Source organism: Balaenoptera acutorostrata, chromosome X, assembly GCF_949987535.1.
Source record: "Balaenoptera acutorostrata chromosome X, mBalAcu1.1, whole genome shotgun sequence".
In the NCBI taxonomy this organism is placed as follows: Eukaryota; Metazoa; Chordata; class Mammalia; order Artiodactyla; family Balaenopteridae; genus Balaenoptera; species Balaenoptera acutorostrata.
The window spans coordinates 95,343,097-95,367,289 of record NC_080085.1 but is presented as its reverse complement, the minus strand read 5'-3'; the positions used below and the strand labels follow the sequence as shown (position 1 = coordinate 95,367,289).

Genomic DNA, 24,193 nt, shown 5'->3' with positions numbered 1-24,193 from the left:
GCATATGGCTCTACCCTCAAAGGTATTATCATCTGATTCACTTTATCCCCAGATCTCGTATACATTTGTGGATTTGGAGAATAGAAGGCTCACTTACCTTGTATTTGTTATACGTATCAGCAAATCGGCCATCATATTTCTGCCTGTTATTCAACTGCAGAGTCTGCAAAATGCCCAGGAAGGGGCCAGTGGGGAAATAAGTGGATGGGGTTGGCCACCCTTTTACGCCATCCCCTGGCGTTTTCTCATGGCTGTGTTCTATGACCACGTCATCCAGAGTCTCCACTCAGAATGTGTATCTTGCGGGAACCAATGAGTGAGGGAAACTAGCAAACTGGAGGCCACCTCTTCCATTCATCCTGCAGAGCTGGCTTCACCAAAGATGAGTGGAGGATATGAAGCTCGCAACAGTACTATACCATTCCTCCTGTAGTCTCTTTTTAATGTGGGCTGGAAGGAAATGAATCCTGTGAAGCAGAGGCTGATTCTGGTTCTGAGCTGGAACCCACCCCAGAGTCCAGCTGGACACTTCTGCCTCCAACTTGTGGCCAACAGAGCCAGAGGGCTTCTAGAAATTGACCACTTCTCTTTGAGGGCTTCGTTGCTTGGGAGAATGAGTCGCAGCTGTCCAGATTCCTCCAAATGAGTGCGCTGCTCCCAGTAGAAGTCCCCACTCCCTTGGCCCTTCGCTTGGCCCTTCCCTTGACCTAAGGTTGTACATTTTTTTCTTTTGACTTTCAATCGCTTTAGCTTCAGGCTCCAAGCCTCACTTACTCTAAGAAATTATTATCCCCTGTTTCCTCCCTCTCTCTTCCAGCTATTCATGATGTATTAATGAGCACCTCCTGTTGACAGCTTACCTCTCCTTTCCATCTCTATTCTTCCAGGAGTCTTTGGTGTCTGTCCCACACACTCTAGCTCCTTATTACATATGGTGCATGGTATTTATTGACTGTCTTGTATGATAGCCTTATCTAGCTCCTTGAAAGCACAGAGTCTGTCTTCTGCTCCCCTCAGAGGCCTCAGAGACCCCAGGGCTAAATTCAGCATAGAGTAGGAACTCCAGAAATATTGGGGGGACTGACTCCAACCTCTGGTGCCTATAGAAACAGCAGTTCTCAGACTGGCAAGACTCCCTCAGACAGAGGAAAACACAGATACCCTCGGCCCAGTCAGACTAATTATTTTGCCCAACTTCCAGCAGCACTTTATTAAGCCATTTGGCTAAAACCAACAGCTTCCCCAAAACACATCTTATTAAACTGGATCACTGCACAAATCTGGTTTCCCCTCTTAATATTGGCAGACTGCTCACATCTGTGTCACTGGTTTTGGTCCCAGAACTCCATTTTTGCTGTCATGTAGACACTTTCCACATGAATGAGCAAGAGCATCCAAGTCTGTGCACTGAGGGGCACGGCCACCAGTTGAGAGTGAACAAACAAGCAGTCATCAAGATATTCAACATTAAAACAACGTGGACGAGGGGTGGTAGGGCTGTGGCTTTTAACGATATCACAGCTGTGAGTTGGGCTGTTAGCACCCACAAGAAATGTAGGTTGAGCCAATGTTTTCAGTTCAAATAAGTTGGAAGCAGAAGTTTTCAAGTTGTCCTTTGCAATTTATGTTTAGCTTTTCCCATGGAGTCAATCTCAAACATTTCCCCGCCTAGAGACTCATAAATGAACACACCAGGTTTATATCTTCAAAGTGACCACGTACCACTCACCAAATGGAAACTTTTCCTTTGCACTCTGGGTTCTGAGGAACATTGCTTTTCTGGAATACAGCAGATCCACCTATTCTGTGTGTTCAATCCCCTGTGATTATATAGAACCGTGGTTTTCTCCCTCAAAGAGCTGCATTCCCTTGGAGAGCTGGCGCACACATATGTAGAGTCATTATCTCTACCCAGAAAGGGCAGAACCAAGGTCCCAGGACTAAGGAAGATCCCTAGCACTGAGCCAGCCTGTTGTCTTAACTCATCTCTGTTAGCCAGTTGAGAGATAATCCCTAGCAAACTTGGCCGGGACATTTTAAAATGGTGATTAGGATCCCAGGAAGAAATAGACACTCCACCTGAAGGGGTCGACTAAATAGAGTTAAGTGAAGGGTTTATTTAAAGGATGCAAGCAGGGTTAAGGGAAACAGCAGTGCAGGGTGAAGCAACCAGCACAAAGCTGTTACCACCCCTAGTCCCAAAGGGTAAAGGAGGAATGGTAATACTGGAACCCTGTAAGACCTGGAACCATGGAATAACAGTTGCCCAGTGGGAGCTAAGATTATAGAGAAATGTGGCCATTGCCAGAAATATAGCCAAGGAGGGAGGGCATGGGAGAAATAAACAATCTGTGCTCGTCCTTCTCGTGCTCTCCCATCTCCTGCTTGTGCCTCCCAGTGACCAAATATAACTGGAAGACAGAGGGAAAGGGAGCCTAGACAGTACCATCCGTGAAGGTCAGCCTCCCAAGGCACAGATCTAGGGAAGGTAGAGTGTAGATCTTCAGGGCAAACAGGAATAGCCATCTCATTTGGTAATAAAATGTTGACGACTCTAGTAAGCTGTCTCAGTTTCCCCAGTGCAACTAAAACTCCTCACCTGAGTCTGGAGAGGCACAGCTTATAACAGGTTTATTGCAAAGATATGTTTATTGACCCCTCCTCTGGACTCTGCATTCCATGAGTCCAGCAGTCTAGACCCATACTCTTGCATTAACAGATCATCTATCTCCTACAACTATAAAAGCAATGAAAATGAAACAGAATTCCATGGAGCATTCTCACAATAAGCATTTGACAAAAGGTTGTTTCCTCTAATAATTTGAAAAGTTGATTTTTGAACACATGGCATGTTTCCCTCAAATCATTAAATATACACACATATATATTATATACATATATATTATACATATATGTATATATATTTTAAAGCCAAATATATATTTTATATATATTTTAAAGCCAAATAAAATATATGTATATACATGTATATGTGTGTGTGTGTGTGTGTGTGTGTGTGTGTATATTTGGCTTTTAAAAGTGTGTATGGGAGGGTGGGAGTCTACCTTTTATTGACCCATCTAGATTTTTGGTCTTTCAGGTCATCTCTTTGTTCCATACCCAACACACAACCTGCTTTTGATAGATTGAAAAAGATATATTTCCTACAAAGAGGTAGATTCTATGCACCAAGGAAGCACAGAATTATTGAATTCAGACACCAACTGTATGTGAATGATTACTGATTCCCCAGCAAAACAACTGCCTCAGTAATGAGTATGAAGAAGAGAAGATACAGTTCCCTGACTGAAGCAATAGCATGACGTGAGATAATGACAAAATAAGGTTCAAAGTGTGGTTCTTCCTTGACTTGTTTATTTCTGACCAAGCAGCATTCAGGAGAGGTGGTGCTATGGAAACTCCTGCTCTTGACCAAAATCCAGCCTCATTTCCCATGCAGAGCTTCCCATACAGAAAGCCGTGCCAGGCTACCCAGGTTTCAGTCTGTTCTGAGGAATTTCCAAGGCCTGGCATGATTCCCTGTTGGTAGCAGTCCAGCTGCCTGGCAGCTAAACCCCATCTTAGTACATCTTTGTACTGAAGGAAGGTGAAGTTGCAGCACCCCGTGTAGCCCATCTCTTCATGTTTGATCCCTTTGGTTTCAGCTTGGATCCTATTAAAGCATCGATCTTTTGGGGAGGGGTAACACCGAGCTGTCATCAGCCACCTACACCTGAGTATAATGAACAGCGATGGCAACAGAGGTGATGGGGCAAAGGGAGTGGACAAGGAGCCAGAGTTTGACAGCATCCTTGACTTCTCTCACTGTGGAGCTTGTCGGAGTAGCTGAGAGTCCTGTGGCTGACTTGATCCCTTCTTTCTCTTTGAACAGGGTCACCCTGGACAGCCAGGGCCCAGAGGCCCACCTGGCCTGGATGGCTGTAATGGAACTCAAGGAGCTGTTGGATTTCCAGGCCCTGATGGCTATCCCGGGCTTCTCGGACCACCCGTATGCTGCCAGATCTTTGTACATTATTTCAAATGGCTTTGCTTGCCTCCAAGTGTGCCCTATCTTCTGCTTCTCTGGAGAGCTCGTTAAGTAGCCGAGGGGCAACCACTGCAGCCCCTTGTCCAATGCAGGAGTGTGTGCTGGCAGCACCACAACATTAAAAGTCTAAAGAAGAACACCAGTTGCTGGGAAGTGTACACATGCTACACTACTTAGGGTTTGGTTTTTTTTAATGATGCTTTTAGAGTTGGCAAGATTGTGAAAAAACTGTAGTAAATTTTAGAGCAAAGTACACACTTGGGCTATTTGACATTTTCCCACATTAGACGATATTGGGAGATGCAGTACTTGGAAGGCTTACATGGGATCATGGGAGCACTAACAGTGACCCAAAGGGCTTGGCAAGCTTGGTCTCTACTAGCGATTCTTAACCAGCGGTGATTTTGCCCCGCCCCTCACCCCCGGGGACATTTGACAGTTATTATTGACACTTTTGGTCTTCATAACTGGGGGTGTGCTACTGGCACAGGATAGCCCCCCATCACAACATCAAGGAATCATCTGTCCCAAAGTATCAATAGTGAGAAATAGTTGAGAAATCCTGCTCTACACTGACGTAGTTTTCCCTCTTCCCACCCACTCCCCACATCACAACCCTCAGTTCTGGGATTGTTAAGACGTTTATTGGATCTTGGTGTCATCACTTTTATTTCATTCCGTTCATCCAGATAGAGCTCAAATATTTAGATCTAAAAGGTCTCTAAAAGATACCATGCCCTTGCAAGGCTGCTTTTATGAGTGGCTGGAAAGAGAAAAATAACACATTTCAAGCCCATTCTCAACCTCATTTGAAATAATCTAAGAGAATAAGGGTACTGATGTGATACATTTAGCTAGAAATTGCACTATCTGTTAGATTCCATAGCTACGTGAATTAATTGGCGTTTTACTGGAAAGCATTGCCTTCAGTGACCAAGTTGTGGGTGTGAGTGCGTACGTGAGAAGGTGAGATGGACAAAGCACAAGCGCCAGATTGGCATAAGGACCTTCACAACTAAGGACCAAACCAATATACAGCAGGGAGTGGGGGAGAAAGATGTATTACCAACATAATATGAGCTGTTTGAGTCACAAAGGCCTCCAAACACTGCCATGGCAACAGGGGAGGAAAACAAATCACATCTGTGTTAAGACAATGGAAATCCAGCAAAGTAAGGAATCACTGCCCCCAAGAGGGAGAAAAGAAATCTTGAGGTAATAAACAGCCCCTGACAGCCAAAGGACCAGGGTAAAACCTAATCCTGTACCTAAACCTCCCCTTAAGCCTAAATAGGAACTTGGGTGTGTATTTTACTAAGCTGAACCTTACTAACCCTGCCGAATACTGAATGGATATCCTTTGAATCTTCTTTGATGAAAGTAGTGGCCATGAGAACAAGGGGGAATAGGAAGTGTTAGGAAAGAAACTGGTTTGTGCTTCTGGAACCACATTGTACTTTTATTATACCTATGGACCTTGAACTCAGGAATCCATCATTCAATCAACGCTTCAGTCCCCAAAGCTTAGCCCTACCCCCAACACTAATCCCAACTTCCCCTTAGGTATAGGGATATTGATTTTCCCCAGGAGGCCAACATCTAGCAGATATTAGGCGGCATCTGCCACTGAGACATTAAAAAGTCTGGCTGACTGGATGGGTTGGGCATACTTTGAACTGTTTTCCATGTTAACAGTGAGATACACCAGCCTCTTAGACAGGTGTAGAAACTGAAGCTGTATGGTTGAAGCACAGGATGGAGATGGTTTTGTAGCTATTTCTTAGACCAGGCGTCTGCAAACTGGCCCATGGGACCCTTGTCCCATGGCTTGTTTTTCCATTTTTAAAAGACTGTGAAGAAAAACAGAAGAATATGAAACAGAGCACAGATATGGCCCACAAAGCCTATATTATTTACTATCTGGCTCTTTACAGAAAAAGTCCACTAACCTCTGTCCTAGACCTAGTCCCTGTCAGTGACGTGTACCTGTGAGATATGGAGCAGGTCAGCTATATAGGCTTATAAACGGCATGTGTATTATATGTGGATGTTCAGATTGGTACTCTGAATAGATTCAAAGTCTACTTTCTAATCCCTTTACAGACTTCTGACTTGGAGGCTGGGGGAGCAGGCATGCAGCTCTGAGACACAACACAGTTCAGGGGATGTACTTTGCCCCCTTGGCATGGCCAACTCTGCCGTAGAATAAGCCACATGGTTTCAGGCTCTTGCATTTCCATCCTCTATCTGATCAGATCATGCTATTAACAATACCGTGTGTGTGTGTGTTTGTGTGTGTGTGTATGTGCGTGCATTTCTTCACAAAATTTTCTTATTTTACTCAGGGGCTTCCTGGTCAGAAAGGCTCTAAAGGTGAACCTATCCTTGCCCAAGGTAGTTTCAAAGGAATGAAGGTAAGAGCCTCTAAGGCAGACAGCTGAGTAGGCTATAAGCTGAGTTCCCCAGGATGGAGCCCCACATCCAATGAAAACATTTCCAGAACTAGCATCTGCGTCTCTATTTAAGGCGCAGACCAAGCTGGATTTAAAAAGAATCCAGAGCTTTTTGTGGTGGCAACATTGACAGTAATGTTTGCAACCATACTGTCAAAAAGATTTGCTTTGTAAGATCTAGGCCAAAAATAGGAGACAGATCAGCAAACAAACAATTTGCATGGGTGTCATTTTCCTTGACAAGCCGAGACATTTCCTGGAGGCAGATACCTTTTGTCTACTACAGAATCTTTGATGTCTGCATACCTTGGTTTGAAGCCATGTATGTCTCTGCCCATCTTAACATGGCCACCAGCCCAGGATCATGGCTCCGCCCTTTTCTGTACCTGCATACCAGCCATCACCCTCGCTGGGCCCCTGGCTATCTACAAAAGTTGCCCATCAACTCTGCAGCTGGCTGGAAACTTTCATCTCTTCCTGGAATTGACAAGAACCTTTTGTATTCTTGTGGCTGTATTCTTGGTGTATGCTGCCTGGTATCCTGTGGGCCTTCAGTAAACTCTGGTGCCAAATGACTGACCCTGATCCCTTGCAGAGTGGGAAGGGAGCCCATCGTTCCCCTGGGAGCAGACAGGAATCTATGTGTGCAGCATCGGAGGGGAAGATGCACCCAAGCTCACTCAGCTGAAGATGGCACCTTTCTGTCTTCCACCCATGCACAGAGCCAGAAATATTGGAAATCACTTTGGAAGGCAGTGACGGGTGTGGGTAGCTGAGAACTGAAGAAGGTACAGGGTTTGGGTTCTTGGCTATAGAAGCCATAGCTGAAGATGGAATGCTAGACTTGGAAAGGACCTCATCATGATTGTCAGATTCATGTTGCTCATTTTACAGATAGAAAAACTGAGGTAGCCTGAGGCTATGTGACTCGCTCACAGGCACAAGCCAGCTTCCCAAAGAGCTAAAACCCAGGCAGCGCTCTTCTCAGGTTGCAGAGGGCTGATTTTTCACTGTAAGCCAAGCGGGGTAAGACTAGCAGGTGTCAAAATGTGACCATTGTTGTAGCAAACATTGATTAAATGGTTTTGCCAAAAACCAAAGAGACCCTGGACCCAGCGGAACACAGCAATTTCCACAAGATGGTTATATTACAGGTGCATACGGTGACTTAAGATGCTGCAAAGTAATTAAAACGTAATCAGAGACTATGTGCTCTATTGATTCTCCCTTGAAATGTCTGATTTGCATTGTATACATATGGGCACAGGTTCTCTGGGGATGAAGGCACACCGGAAGGTAGCTTTGCTTTCCTCCAAAAAGAGCAGGAAAATCACCAGCCCCCAGAAGCAGTTTCTAATTGATAAGTTCCTAGCAAGGGTGAAAATTAATTAATCCAAGTAAAATATGAATTCCTGTTCAACCAAGGCTATAATATTTTTCTTCTAGAGTCTAGATTTTTCTTAGGAAAAAAAAAAGTAGATGGTTGAATCTGTCCAATTCATGCATTATTTAAAATACAAGACCTTGACAGAGGAGGCCCAAGCTTCAGTGATGCGTTTTTATGCCTATTGCATCTTAGGTCAGTTATCTGTGAAATACCACAAGCTTAATGTATTCATCTCTTCAATGTCCTGCCTTTGTCTGTTTCTCAGGGGGAGCCTGGGCTGCCCGGACTGGATGGAATCACTGTAAGTTGTTACCTATGTGTTGAGCTCCCAATGTTTGTCTAGTCAACAGTACCAATGACCCCTTTTCATTCCTCTCTACGGTGTTCGAAGGTCTTTGTAGACCTTCTCAAGGACAGTCCAGAGAGGTAAAGTAGAATAGATCACTCTGTTGACATTTTCCAAATGAGAAAGTACTGAGAGGATGGACTGTCTACCTCCAGTGACATGGCAGGCTGGCTTTCAGACCTCTCGGCCAGGGACCTGCATCCTCCCTGGGATGTATTAGGAAAGAATTTTGCCTGTCATTTGGCAAGCATTTATTAAGTGTTTTCTGTGTGTTCAGAGTACTGTGGGTAAAATAAAAGAAGCAAAACACTCTTCTTTAAAAGGTATTCCATGTAGAAAAAATTTTTAGGGACTCAATAAGAGTGAGTCCATGAAAGGCCATGAGTTGTATTAATAAGAGCTTTGTTTCTCCTTGACTTTCCACATTGTCATCATTTTCCTTTGAAGTGGCTTCAGAAAGGCCCCTTCTCTCCTCCTCTTTTCCTGTATCACGGTTCCTTCCTTTTGTCTTCCATTCCAGAACAGATACTGAGCAGAACAGATACTGAGCAAAGGGCTAGGAGTGATCCCTGAGACAATTCAGACACGGTCTCTGCACACACACACCTCCCACCCCAGGATGTGAAAAACTAGTCGGAATGTGGCGTAAGGATTCCACCGACAGCATCAAGAACGAGATGCTGTCCACCTCAGGCTACATCATGAGAAACTTTATATCTAAGAGAAGGTAGCCTCTGAAAAGTGTGGGTGACATTTAGGCTGGCTGGCAATGGGAGGAAGCTTTCTAAACAGAGAGAGTAGTGTGAGCAAGCACACATGTAAACAGAGATGAGTGAGGACCAAGGGCGTAGAGGTCTCCTAGAGTGAAACAGCATTGGCTTAGATGGTGTGTTAACTAAATCTGTAGAATAAAATCCAGAGTATTTGCTGCATAACTTCTCTTAGAGATGCCTTTCCCTGCCCCCAGAAGTACAGTGTTTGTCTGCATATACAGACATGATAAATAAACCACTTAGATTTGGGGAGGGGGGTGGTTCCTGGCTGGATAAGAGATTTGGGATCAGTAAGGAGACCACAGGTTATTAGTTATTGTCAGAGCAATGTTCTACTCTCATATACTCCTGGGGAACCTTTGAACCCCTACTTTCTCTTCCTCCTGTCTAAGTCTCAACTTCACTTAGCCTCTCCATCCCTTACCTAAGCACATATCACCTTATTGCTGCTCCCCAACTTTAACAGGGCCATGCATTTTCCCATACCATCTTTCTCTTCAGATTTCGTTCTCTTGCTTTTAATATTGGCATTATTCATTTCAAAGTATCTTCTAGTTTCCCTTCGGATTTTTTCTTTGACCCATGGAGATTTGTGGTGTTTAATTTCCCCAAATTTGTGACTTTCCAGATATCTTTATATTATTGATTTCTAGTTTGATTTTATTGCAGTTAGAGAGCATATTCTGGATGATTTCAATGCTTTTAAATTTGTTAAGTTTTATTTTATGTCCCAACCTATGGAACTATCTTGGTGAATGTTCCGTATGTACTTGAAGAGACTATGTATTCAGCTGCTTGGGGCAGGTATAGTGATCTAAAGAATATCCATTAGGTCAAGGTAGTTGATAATGTGGTTTGGATCTTCTTTGTCCTCACTGATATTTTTGTTTAGTTGTTCTATTAATTACTGAGGGAGGGATGTTAAAATCTCCATCTAGAATCGTGAATTTATCTATTTCTCCTTACAGTTCCATTAGTCTTTGCTTCATGTATTTTGAAGCTCTGCTAATAGGTGCATACACATCTAAGATATATATATATGTCTTCTTGATGAATTGAACTATTTTACTGTTACAAAATGCCCCCTCTTTATCTCTAGTAATATTCTTTGTCTCAAAGTTTACTTTATCTGCTATTAATATAACTTTTTTCTTTTTTAAGTTTTTGGTTTTTTCATCACTTTAATATGAAAATTTTCAAATAGAGAGCAAAGTTGAAGAAAGTTTTCAGTGAACACCTGTACCATGAATACTTTATTCTACTTGCTTTACCACACTTCCATCCATCAAGCCATCTTATTTTTGATGCATTTCAAAGTTAATTGCAGACAATAGTACTCTTACCCCTAAATACTACAGCATGCCTACCATTAGCTAGACTTCAAATTTTGTTTACAGTTTTTCTTTTTATGTAAAATTTACATATAATGAAATACACAAATCTTAAATGTGCATTTGCTGCGTTTTGGCAAATGCACACTTCTGTGTAACTCAAACCCTCTTAAGGTGCAGACCATTCCCATCACCTCAGAAAGTTCCCTCCTGCTCCTTCCCGCCGCACATCACAGACAATCACTGTTCTGATTTTTTTCTGTCATAGATAAGTGTTCTCTATTCTAGAACTTCATACAAAGAGAATAATACAATATGTAGCCTTCGGGGTCTGGCTTCTTTCACTTAGAACAGTGCTTTTGAGGTTCATCCTCATTATTTCATATATCAATAATTTGTTACTTTTTATTGTTGAGTATTATTCTACATATAGATGTATCAGTTTTTTTTAATCAATCCTAGTATCAGTGGACACCTGAGATATTTCCAATTTTTTTTAATTTTATTGAAGTATAGTTGATTTACAATGTTGTGTTAATTTCTGCTGTATAGAAAAGTGACTCAGATATATATATATATATATATATATATATATATATATATATATATATTCTTTTTCATATTCTTTTCCATTATGGTTTGTCATAGGATATTGAATATAGTTCCCTGTGCTATACAGTAGGACCTTGTTGTTTATCCATCCTGTGTATGTTTGCATCTGCTAATCCCAAACTCCCAATCCTTCCCTCCCCCACTCCCCTCCCCCTTGACAACCACAAGTCTGTTCTCTATGTCTGTGAGTCTGTTTCTGTTTCGTAGATAAGTTCATTTGTGTTGTATTTTAGATTCCACATATAAGTGATATCATATGGTATTTGTCTTTCTCTTTCTGACTTACTTCACTTAGTATGATGATCTCTAGGTCCATCCATGTTGCTGCAAATAGCATTATTTCATTCTTTTTATGGCTGAGTAGTATTCCATGGTATAAATATACCACATCTTCTTTATCCATTCATCTGACATTTTCAATTTTTAACTATTATTATTTTTTCTTTTTTTCACATATTTATAGGAATATAATTGCTTTACATTGTCGTGTTAGTTTCTGCTCTATAACAAAGTGAATCAGCTATACGTATACTTATATCCCCATATCCCCTCCCTCTTGTGCCTCCCTCCCACCCTCCCAATCCCACCCCTCTAGGTGGTCACAAAGCACCGAGCTGATCTCCATGTGCTATGCAGCTGCTTCCCACTAGCTATCTATTTTACATTTGGTAGTGTATGTATGTCCATGCCACTCTCTCACTTCGTCCCAGCTTACCCTTACCCCTCCCTGTGTCCTCAAGTCCGTTCTCTACGTCTGCATCTTTATTCCTGTCCTGCCCCTAGGTTCTTCAGAACCAATTTTTTTTTTAGATTCCATATATATGTGTTAGCATACGGTATTTGTTTTTCTCTTTCTGACTTACTTCACTCTGTATGACAAACTCTAGGTCCATCCACCTCACTACAAATAACTCAATTTCGGTTCTTCTTATGGCTGAGTAATATTCCATGCTATATATGTGCCACATCTTCTTTATCCATTCATCTGTCGATGGACACTTAGGTTGCTTCCATGTCCTGGCTATTGTAAATAGAGCTGCAATGAACATTTTGGTACATGACTCTTTGAATTATGGTTTTCTCAGGGTATATGCCCAGTAGTGGGATTGCTGGCTCGTATGGTAGTTCTATTTTTAGGTTTTTAAGGAACCTCCATACTGTTCTCCATAGTGGCTGTATCAATTTACATTCCAACCAACAAGAGGGTTCCCTTTTCTCCACACCCTCTCCAGCATTTATTCTTTGTATATATTTTGATGATGGACATTCTGACCGGTGTGAGGTAATACCTCATTGTAGTTTTGATTTGCATTTCTATAAAGATTAGTGATGTTGAGCCTCCTTTCATGTGTTTGTTGGCAATCTGTATTCCTTCTTTGGAGAAATGTCTATTTAGGTCTTCTGCCCGTTTTTGGATTGAGCTGTTTGTTTTTTGGTATTGAGCTGTATGAGCTGCATGAGCTGCTTGTATATTTTGGAGATTAATCCTTTGTCAGTTGCTTCATTTGCAAATATTTTCTCCCATTCTGAGGGTTATCTTTTCATCTTGTTTATGGTTTCCTTTTCTGTGCAAAAGCTTTTAAGTTTCATTAGGTCCCATTTGTTTATTTTTGTTTTTATTTCCTTTTCTCTAGGAGGTGGGTCAAAAAGGATCTTGCTGTGATTTATGTCATGGAGTGCTCTGCCTATGTTTTCCTCCAAGAGTTTTATAGTGTCTGGCCTTACATTTAGGTCTTTAATCCATTTTGAGTTTATTTTTGTGTGTGGTGTTAGGGAGTGTTCTAATTTCATTCTTTTACATGTAGCTGTCCAGTTTTCCCAGCACCACTTATTGAAGAGGCTGTCTTTTCTCCACTGTATATGCTTGCCTCCTTTATCAAAAATAAGATGACCATATGTGCGTGGGTTTATCTCTGGGCTTTCTATCCTGTTCCATTGGTCTATATTTCTGTTTTTGTGCCAGTACCATATTGTCTTGATTACTGTAGCTTTGTAGTATAGTCTGAAGTCAGGGACCCTGATTCCTCCAGCTCCATTTTTCTTTCTCAAGATTGCTTTGGCTATTTGGGGTCTTTTGTGTTTCCATACAAATTGTGAAATTTTTTGTTCTAGTGCTGTGAAAAATGCCATTGGTAGTTTGATAGGGATTGCATTGAATCTGTAGATTGCTTTGGATAGTATAGTCATTTTCACAATGTTGATTCTTCTAATCCAAGAACATGGTATATCTCTCCATCTGTTTGTATCATCTTTAATTTCTTTCATCAGTGTCTTATAGTTTTCTGCATACCGGTTTTTGTCTCCTTACGTAGGTTTATTGCTAGGTATTTTATTCTTTATGTTGCAGTGGTAAATGGGAGTGTTTCCTTAATTTCTCTTTCAGATTTTTCATCATTAGTGTATAGGAATGCAAGAGATTTCTTTGCATTAATTTTGTATTCTGCTAATTTACCAAATTCATTGATTAGCTCTAGTAGTTTTCTGATAGCTTTAGGATTCCCTATGTATAATATCATGTCATCTGCAAACAGTGACAGTTTTACATTTTCTTTTCCAATTTGTATTCCTTTTATTTCTTTTTCTTTTCTGATTGGTGTGGCTAAAACTTCCAAAACTATGTTGAATAATAGTGGTGAGAGTAGGCAACATTGTTTTTCCTGATCATAGTGGAAATGGTTTCAGTTTTTCACCATTGAGAATGATGTTGGCTGTGATTTTGTCATATATGGCCTTTATTATGTTGAGGTAAGTTACCTCTATGCCTACTTTCTGGAGAGTTTTTATCATAAACGGGTGTTGAATTTTGTTGAAAGCTTTTTCTGCATCTATTTAGATGATCATATGGTTTTTATTCTTCAGTTTGTTAATATGGTGTATCACGTTGATTTATTTGCATATATTGAAGAACCCTTGCGTTCCTGGGATAAACCCCACTTGATCATGGTGTATGATCCTTTTGGTGTGCTGCTGGATTCTGTTTGCTAGTATTTTGTTGAGGAGTTTTGCATCTATGTTCATCAATGACATTGGCCTGTAGTTTTCTTTTTTTGTAGTGTCTTTGTCTGGTTTTGGTATCAGGGTGATGGTGGCCTCATAGAATGATTTTGGGAGTGTTCCTCCCTCTGCTATATTTTGGAAGAGTTTAAGAAGGATAGGTGTTATCTCTTCTCTAAATGTTTGATAGAATTTGCCTATGAAGCCATCGGTCCTGGGCTTTTGTTTGTTGGAAGATTTTTAATCATAGTTTCAATTTCAGTGCTTGTGATTGGTCTGTTTATATTTTCTATTTCTTCCTGGTTCAGTCTCGGAAGCTTGTGCTTTTCTAAGAATTTGTGTTTCTTCCAGGTTGTCCATTTTATTGGTATATAGTTGCTTGTAGTAATCTCTCATGATCCTTTGTATTTCTGCAGTGTCAGTTTTTCCTTCTCCTTTTTCATTTCTAATTCTATTGATTTGAGTCCTCTCCCTTTTTTTCTTGATGAGTCTGGCTAATGGTTTATCAATTTTGTTTATCTTCTCAAAGAACCAGCTTTTAGTTTTATTGATCTTAGCTATTGTTTCCTTCATCTCTTTTTCATTTATTTCTGATCTGATCTTTATGATTTATTTCCTTCTGCTAACTTCGGGGTTTTTTTTGTTCTTCTTTCTCTAATTGCTTTAGCTGTAAGGTTAGGTTGTTTATTTGAGATTTTTCTTGTTTCTTGAGGTAGGATTGTATTGCTATAAACTTTCCTCTCAGAACTGCTTTTGCTGCATCCCATAGGTTTTGGGCCATCGTTTTTTCTCAGTTTTTAACTATCATGAATAAAGTTGCTATGAACATTCTTGTGCAATTCTTGTGGATATATTTTTCTTGAGAAACTGCCATACTTTTTTGACCTTGATAAAAACGTGCCTCTCTAGGGCCCACAAGGAGCACCCGGATCTCCAGGAGCTGTGGGACCCATAGGACCACCAGGATTGCAAGTAAGACCCACCTAAATCTACCACGTGTTCACAGCATTCACATGAATGCTTTCCCTACTAGGCCGTGGATTAAATGTAAGCCTATGTAAATGTAGGCCCTCCTAGCAGAGAAAGGCAACTTCCATTCTTGGCGGTTAAAGTGAAGCATGCTCTTGTAAGGAGCTATTTGTTATCTTCTTTTATCAGAGTCTCTCTGACCATCCACTCTGTGCCTCCAAAACCTCCTAGTCTAGCTCGACCTAAAGTGTAGCCCAAGGATGGCTAATACCCGGCACATCTATTGTGACCTTCCACTCCCCTTACCCACGACAGACATTGCTAATTAATCACACCATTATCACCCACCCTGAGCACAGAGGCAGCTTCAAAATCTTTCTCAACACTTCACCTTGGAGACCTCTTCCCACCTACCTATTTCCCATCACTGGCTATAGGAAGAGCGTAGCCAGCCATCTGTGAGGTTCTGGGAAATCCACATCCCCAGATTGTTCTCTCTCCAGTGTGTGAAATCCCACCACCACTGATTACTTCGGTTTACTTTCACCAAAAGTCATCATTTAAAAAGTGCTGGCCTAATGGGAAGAATGACACATGAAGTCTTCACTACCTTAGCATGAATGTGGTTATCAGGTCAATTGGGGAAATTTCAAAGGAGATTTAAAAAAAAAGGAATCCAGGGAGAAGGAGCTAGAATCTGCTACACCAAAGCCAGACCACACCAAGGGGGTGGGGGACTTATCTTCAATGACTCTCAACATGCCTAGATTCTTCGGGGCTGAAACTAAAAAGCACTCTTTCCTTTCATTTTAAATCTAGGGTCCTCCAGGCCCCCCTGGTTTCCCTGGTCCTGATGTAAGTATACTTTGTCTTGGGGCATTTGACCTCCTACCACTAAGTGCTCTAGTTTCCCCAGAGATATTCTGGTCTGGTTAAACATACTTTCTGGTAAAAAAGACTGCATTCCAATTTAAGTTCCTGGAGGTTGTTTAGTAATTGATTTTGTTTTTCCTCCCTACACCCCTGTGCCCCAGGGGAATATGGGGTTAGGTTTCCAAGGAGAGAAAGGAGTCAAGGTAAATAAATTTTGGAACATACGCTCTGCAGTCCATATGCTCCTAGAAATGTCTCTAGCTGCACACGTGTGCCTGCTTGTGTTAGGGCTGCATGTGCACACATAGGCTACTGTGGTCTTTTTCCTTCAAAATATTGTAATCTTCCTGCTTCCTACCTTTGAAATGTACATGTCTTACAAACATACGCTCTTGAGATATATTTTCTCTTCCTTCCACCTGGGTACTTCCCTGCTGATTTGTATTATATTGTGTCACCTTCTCTTTCCTTTTCTCTGCTTCTCTTCTCTCCATCCTTCCTCCTCCTCCTCCTCCTCTCTCTATTTCCTCTATCTCTCCTTCTTAACCCTCTCTCATCATTCCCTTTTATTTCCCTTCCCTCATTCTCCTATTTCCCTCTATACAAACTGTATAGTGATTTAGGAGCCTCAAGGGAGACTGGGAGCTTGCCCTCCCCATCCTTGGCAGCTGCCTCTTGTAGATTGCACTGTCTTCAAGGAGCAAATCCAGTCTTCACTGTTCCAACAGGGACTTCACTGCCTCTGCTTGTGCTCTTGGCAATGATTGGACCAATTAGAGTCTGATCACTGTTGCCAAAATGTAGCCATTTACCTTGCTCAAATCCTTTTTTGCTTTCTTCTAAACACCCTTTCATGCATGACCATGGCAACCGTGAACCTGCCATTTACTTTCATCCATTTTGCTTTCTCCCTCTGCAGTGCTGGTACAAAATGCATCTGGTCAGGCTTATAATTCTTTTCACCCCTTGAGACTGGTAGCTTTGTTTCCTCATTGATGCAAGGGTGAGGGTGAAGAGGCTAAAGTCATGGACAGTTGATTTGTGAATTACATCCTGAGGACAAACCTCCCCTCCGGAGAAATATCTGTGTGGTGTCTGCTTTGCTTAATGTTTCCTTTGATCTTACAGGGGGATGTTGGCCTGCCTGGCCCTGCAGGACCCCCACCATCTACTGGGGAACTGGAATTCATGGGATTTCCCAAAGGGAAGAAAGGATCCAAGGTAGTGAACATTTGAGAACAAGAAGTTAATAAGCCTTTTCCTATTAATACCAGAGTTCAACTCTAATAACCAGAGTATACTGGAAGGATAGAGGGTTCTGGGTAATATGGATATGAGCTTGCCTGGGTTTCTGAATATTCGTTCAAGTGCTATTTTCTGTGTTTGTTTTGCAGATTCAGTTATCAAAATGCTGAATAACTTAAAACAAACATTGAATAGTTGGGTTTTTTTCCTCCTAACTACCAACCCTGTCAATACTTATGTTGTCCCCAAAGCACTGTGACAGAACAATAGGGTATAATGGTTGCTTTCAAGTTATCTATTTAAAGAAATTATTTGCCCTCAGAACATGACCCTGCAAACAGGGTATACTGTCACCAAGTGGCAGTAGATGCCCTAATTTGCCTGATCTGAACTACCAAGGCTGAAGCTGGAGACCTGTTTAACCGAGATATTTTATAATCTGTATTTTGATATGAGTGTACACATGGTTGTATTTGAATGACTGTTTGCTGTTAAGGTGTGCAGATATCTTTCAATAACCTGACTTCCCTTCCTTCCTGGGGATTCCTTAAGTTTTGTGATCCTGCACCTGTGGTCAAGGGACCCAGGCAGGGGAAGGTGTTTAGTCCCATTTCTTTAATTCTGTCTTTGTGGAGGCAACAGCTCCAGGCCTTCTCCAGGTTTACAGGAAGTAATTATCGAGTTGGGAACAGTTTGGGAGCATATGAAAAATTGCCTGCCTCCCTAATCATTCCCAAACCTTAGGGAGCCCTTTCATGGCACTTATAGATAAATTAGCATATCAAGGAAAGAGATTAGAGTATTATGTGGCCCTTTGCAAACTGTAATTGTTACTCTTTTCCCAAAACCATTGATGTCTTTGCAGCCAGTAATTTGCTAGAGGAAATCGCAATGAACAGCTTCTTCCGCTAGAAAGAAAGCAGATGATCATCTTTTCTATCTCCCAATTAGCCTGAGCATTTGAGACTCTGTTTTGGGTAGTTTTCTTTGCCTGTCATGGACTTTGGTCCTTTCCACACTACTAAGGGCTCCGTAAACTAAGACATCCTGGTGTAGTTACTAGTTTTGGAGACTAGGCAATCTGCACCAGCCTCTGGTGTCCCAATTGTGATACCCTATGGTTTCCCACTGCCCAGCCCAAGTAACTCAAGGGAACCATCGCCTTTATGTTCACTGCTTCCTGCTGCTACTCACTAAGCTTTGGTCGATTTTCCAGGGTGAACCAGGGCTTCAGGGCTTCCCAGGAATAAGTGGTCCTCCAGGTCTCCCGGTAAGTCTCTCTATTTGGTCAACGTGTATTCAAGGATCTGATTGGACAAAAGCTATACCAATAGAAAGCTAACAGGAAGACCTCCTTCCTGTGGTTATTGTAGAGAATTTCACCGTCTTCATTGTTAGAAGGCATTTAAGGAAATGTCTTGTTTCTCAAACCCATGGGGACATTAGGTTCTTTATGAGACTATATAGCTTAGAGGTTATTATCTCAAGCTCTAGAGTTAAAACAGACCTAGGCTTGACTTCTGATTTCAGCAGTTTCTAGCTATGTAACCTTGGACAAGTTTCTTAACTTTTCTGAGCCTCAGTTTCCTAACCTACCAAAAAAGGGATAATAATGGGGGTGGTTATGAGAATTAAATGAGATAATATGCATGAAAAGGGCTTAATAAATACCTGGCATGTATCAATTGTTGAGTAAATGGTAGTTAGTGTTAGTGATCCTATTTTCACTTTCCTATATGCCCTTGTATCTTACATTCTTTCACCCAACAAATACATTTTGAGGGCCCCTATTTGCCAGGTCTTCTGCTGGACTCTAAGGCTGCAACAGCAACTAACAGTCAGATAAGTAAAAGTCCTTGAGGAAAGTACATTCCAATTGGGGGGGATGAGGGAGGGGAGAGAATCAACAAGTAAACAAATGAAGGAGAACAAGTTCATATATTGGTAAGTGATACATAGAAGATAAAAAAGGGTAAAAGTGATGGAGTGTTGATGGGGAACGGGATGGGCACCTTTGGACAGAGTGGTCAAGAAGGGCCTCTCTGGCCGCGATAGTGAGAGGCCCGCGCACCGCGATGAAGAGTGGCCCCCGCTTGCCGCAACTAGAGAAAGCCCTAGCACAGAAACGAAGACCCAACATAGTAATCAATCAATCAATCAATCAATCAATCAATCTTTAAAAAAAAAAGAAGGGCCTCTCTGAGGGAGCGCTTATTATGAGGGAGCGAGTCATGTGAAAGGTCGGGAAGAGTGTTTCTGGCCAAGGGAACCACAAGTGTCAACACCCTGAGGTTGGAACAAGCTCAGTGCTTTAGAGGAATAGCAAGAAGGCGAGCGGGTGGAGAAGAGTGAGCAAGGCCAAGAACCAGGCAGAGAGGCAGGAGCCAGATCATGGAGACCTTTGTAGGTCAAATGTGGCTTTTATGTCAAATGTAATGGGAAGCCATTGGAAGGCCCTGACTTGTATTTTTAAGATCTCTCTGGTGGTAGTGGGAGTTGGGGGGCTGGGTCATGGAGGATGGGGGGAGGGGAAGGCAGCAAACAGAGGCTGCTGCAACAATCCTGGTGAGAAATGGTGGTGGCTTGGACTAGGATGATGGCAGTGGAAATGGAGAGAAGTGCATGGATTCAAAATGTAAAAAGTTTAAAATTTTTGTTACAGAACATTTCAAACATATACAAAGTAGGGAGAATGGCATAATGGTCCCCCTGTGTACCCATCACCTAGCTTCAATAATTAGCAACTCATGGCCAATCTGAAGCCAACAACAGATGTAGCATTTCATTACAAATACCTCAATATTTCTAAGAGATAAGGACTTTTAAAAAACATAATGATGATTTCATCACCACTAATTAATTATCAGAAATGACAATATCTGTTAAGTCAGAATTCAGGTTTATGATTGTCTCATAAATATATTTTTTTATAATTACCTGGTTTTGAATCAGAATCCAAATGATGCTCACACATTACATTTGGTTGATATATCTCTTAAACTACAAGATATGTTTTGAAGGAGCTGATGAGATTTCCATGGATTGGGTGTAGGGGTCAGGAGGGAAATGGATGAATCAAAGATGACTAGGCCTGCCCCCGGCTTGCTGGCAAAGGGGGGAGAGATGAGTCCGGTGCTTCCCTGCAGTTCTTTGAAACACTTTGGGTCTTTCCAGATCGCCGGAAAACACAGCCAGTAGAGCCAGTGGCACAGATTGCTTCCACAATGATCCCTACTACTCCATAGAGACACAGGGGCAACAGAGAACCATCTATTCAATGGCCTTGATTTTAATCAGCTCAGTATCTAATGAATCATAAAGGGAAAGAATCTTGATGTTGGAGACAAGACACCTGGACTTCAGCCTCAGCCCCAGCTCTGGGCCTTCAAGTATCTGAACCTCTCTGTATATATGTCACGTGGCAATGGTCATATCTACTGTTCTGAGGCCCAGCTCACAATGTTCATCAGGTTTCTTTACAAAGTATAAATCTGTGCTGTCCAATATGATAGCCACTAGCCACATAACAGCTACCAATCCCTTGAAATGTGGATAGTCTGAAATGAGATGTGCTGTAAGTGTAAAACACACACCAGATTTCCAAACCTAGGTATGAGGAAAATAATCTAAATTATCTCATTAACAATTTTTACGTCAGTGTTGAAATGACAATATTTATGATGTGTTTGGTTAAATAGAATGTTGTTAAATTAATCTCACCTATTTGTTTTACTTTTTTAATGACGCTACTAGAAAACTTAAAATAACATAGTAGTTCACATTATCTTTCGATTGGACAGCACAGATATAGAGTACTTTGCAAGTGGGTTGGGGAATAATGTCTGCACCTTTCTTTGTGAGCATTTCACAGAGATTGTAGTCACCTCATATCATCCCTATGATGTAAGCAAGGTGGGCTGGGTTTATATCCCTGACTGATGAGGAAACCATGGCCTGAACGGGTAAAGAGGCTTGTGCAGAGTCAGCCAGCAAGTTATTAGAAGAGCTGAGACTGAAATTCAGTTTTCTTGAATACTAGCCAACTCCAGGCTTTTTCCTCATACCATACTGCCCCCTACTGTTCAGTTCATTCTTGTCATGGTGGTCGTGGATTGCGTGACCTCTGGTGCTTTGCAGTTCACTGGCTCACGCTCCCTCCCTCCTTACCATTCCCTTCCCTGTTCTACCTCAGAGGATTTCCCCTTCTGCAATTTCACCCGTTCCCTTTTGCCTTGTAAAAAGAAAGACACACTGACTGACAGCAATGCACAGTGATAAATTGCAATACCGTTTCAAGCTCAGCATTTCCAGTGTTTCACAGTGTGGCCTGACAAATAGAAACCCCAGTTGATTGTAAAGACATCCAAGGTGGAAAACAAGCTTCCTTTATATGGTACAGCGTATTTTCAGAGAGTGGGAATCAAGAAACCAGAGTTCTCAGGCCACTTTGGTGTGGATTCCACATGCAACCCTGGCCAAATCCTATAACTCCTTTGCTGCTAATATCTCTATCTGCTTAATGGGAACATTTATAGGTAACTTCTGTGGCTTCTGCCAGAATCATTGTAAGAAGAAAGGTGGTGACACTTCTCAAATCCAAGGCCCTCATGTCGGCTTTCAATTATCCACACTCACTGAGAAACAAGGCAGCGCTGAGGGTGGAAATCTCTAGGGAATCTGAAATGTTCCCTTCAACCATTTGTTTCCTTTCCATCCTAGCCCAGATCTTTGCAGGAGCTGCTGACAAGTGGCCAACCTGAGCGATTTAGACCTCCCTTTCTTTCCCTTGCCCCTTCTGCAGTGACCCAGCATCCTTGCTTTTCTGGCTCAGCCCCAGCCTCACACATTTCATGACATTGTCCCAGCAGCACACTCACGTGTAGGCCACAGATGCTCCCGTGGAGATTGTCAGAGAGAGTCATATACCTCTGTGCCCTCCAAGGCACCAGCACACGCGGGGTAAGGCAACATGGCAGATGATGGGAGAGAGAAGGGAAGAAAGCAGTGAATCCTGAGGTACCTATTGAGTGGATCTGAGGCAACTACTGGACAGGCGGGAGTTCTTCTGCTGAGCACCAGGCTTTCCAGTAACTTCAGGTAGGTCCTTCGGAGGAGGAGCCCCATCTTGACAGACTTAAGCTAAGCCCTCCCCTCCTCTCCCCGCCCAACCCGGTGCCCTGAGGGGCAGTAGCAGCAGTGTGACAGGGTCAGAGCTGACAAGGAGACTGACTTTCCTGACCTCTCAAGTTTCACATCTCAAGTCACCCTCGCGGTGCCAAGCTGAACCGATGGCTGCAGTGTAGCCTCCAAAATGTGACCCCCAAATATGATCATTCCCCGCCCCTCCGCCATGGCCTCAGTCCCCCTTTTCAGGCTTCAGCCTCCCTCCCGCCTTCCCGCCCTCCCTGTGCAGGTGGGCCTCGCCCCTGTGCACCGCCCTCGCTGGGGCCGGGCAAGGAGCTCAGGCAGAGAGGGTGACCGTGCTGGCCTGCCTCTCGGGCCAGCAGGCCTCTGAGGACCCAGGGCCAAAGTGCCTTTCACTCCGCAGCGGGGCCTGACAGCCCCTGGTTCCAGCCTACTGTTTGCAGCTTGCCTTTTTCTCACACCCCCCTCGTCACCCTGCTGTCCGCCCCGACTCCCAGCCACGTGACTGAAGTTGAGTTTTTGCAGAGCCACTAATATCCATGAACCCAAAATGCCAGGAGCCCAGGGCCCTAGAGAGCCGGCCTGTAAACAGCTAAGCTAGTGCTCTAATGAGGGGTCCGTGACCGTGCCTGAGAAGGGGTAAGGGAGCAGTGGGTGCTGGTCAGCTCGTGGTGGCGACCAGCTGGGCCGGGGCCGGGGCCCAAGACATCTTGCTAGAGCAGCTTGTTCAGCAGGGCCTCGTACAGGGCCCCCCTGTGCTGGGAGACAAGCTGAGCCTACAGCCCAATATCTTGCAATTTGTATGTTTTATTGACTCTAACCCCGACACACAAATTGCTTTTTAACAATTTTTTTTCCCCTTTTAAACTTTGTATATGTTTTTTTGCTCACCTTGTAGCTCAAGCTCTCAGACCCTCTCTCTGAGAAAGCAGGAGTCCAGAGGCTCTTTCTGCTTTCTGGAGAAGAAGGACAAGGACCCCTTGTCTTTACAACTGTGGAAAAGATAGGTGGAGGCTGTGAGATGGTTCCTGGACATTCTTTTTTTTTTTTTTTCATTTTTATTATTTTTATTATTTTTTAAATAAATTTATTTCTTTTCTTTTATTTATTTTTGGCTGAGTTGTGCCTTTGTTACTGCACGCGGGCTTTCTCTAGTTGCAGCAAGCAGGGTCTACTCTTTGTTGTGGTGCACGGGCTTCACATTGCAGTGGCTTTTCTTGTTGCGGAGCATGGGCTCTACGCGTGCAAGCTTCATTAGTTGTGGCTCGTGGGGTCTAAAGTGCATCCTCAGTAGTTGTGGCGCACGGGCTTAGTTGCTCTGCAGCATGTGGGATCTTCTCCAACCAGGACTCGAACCCATGTCCCCTGCATTGGCAGGCGGATTCTTAACCACTGCTCCACCAGGGAAGCCCTAGAGGCTCATTTTTCCCATTTTTAAAAAAATTTATTTTATTTATTTATTTTTGGCTGCATTGGGTCTTCATTGCTGCGCGCGGGCTTTCTCTAGTTGTGGAGACTGGTGGCTACTCTTGTTGCAAAGCATGGGCTCTAGGCGCACAGGCTCAGTAGTTGTGGCTCGTGGGCTCTAGAGCGCAGGCTCAGTAGTTGTGGTGCAGGGGCTTAGTTGCTCTGCGGCGTGTGGGATCTTCCCGGACCAGGGCTCGAACCCGTGCTGGACATTGTTTTTCTCGCGCTTTTGAACAGTTTTTTCCCTGGGTCACTGTTCCATTTAATTCAACAAGTATGTATTGGACCACCTTGTATGCATTCAGACTACAGTAACATGCCTTGGAGGAGGCAGAAGTGAATGTGATACAGACCTTCTGCTCCCAGACTTTCATCCGGAACCCGGCTTAGTGCTTGAAGAGCTTGGGGCAGCTTGGGCTGCCGTAGCTTCTGTGCACAGGCCCGGGAAGGCTCCGTGAAGTGTTTGACTTCAGCCGCCAATAGATACATGCCACCAGGGGGCAGCATGCCTTGGTTTCCAATTTGAGCTGCAGAACTAAGTTTGCATTCA

The 24,193-nt window shown here is 42.9% G+C and overlaps 1 protein-coding gene across 2 annotated transcripts in view; it reads left to right on the top strand.

The window, feature by feature from the left end:
* COL4A6 (collagen type IV alpha 6 chain) overlaps window positions 1–24,193 on the top strand; it is a 288,733-nt gene that overhangs the window by 221,794 nt on the left and 42,746 nt on the right. For both annotated transcript variants that reach the window (XM_007196388.2, XM_007196387.2), the window contains exons 6-13: window positions 3,893–4,009; window positions 6,394–6,462; window positions 8,154–8,189; window positions 14,854–14,916; window positions 15,733–15,768; window positions 15,948–15,989; window positions 16,915–17,007; window positions 18,248–18,301. In XM_007196388.2, the coding sequence (XP_007196450.2) occupies window positions 3,893–4,009; window positions 6,394–6,462; window positions 8,154–8,189; window positions 14,854–14,916; window positions 15,733–15,768; window positions 15,948–15,989; window positions 16,915–17,007; window positions 18,248–18,301 (510 nt within the window). The remainder of the gene's footprint in view (window positions 1–3,892; window positions 4,010–6,393; window positions 6,463–8,153; window positions 8,190–14,853; window positions 14,917–15,732; window positions 15,769–15,947; window positions 15,990–16,914; window positions 17,008–18,247; window positions 18,302–24,193) is intronic.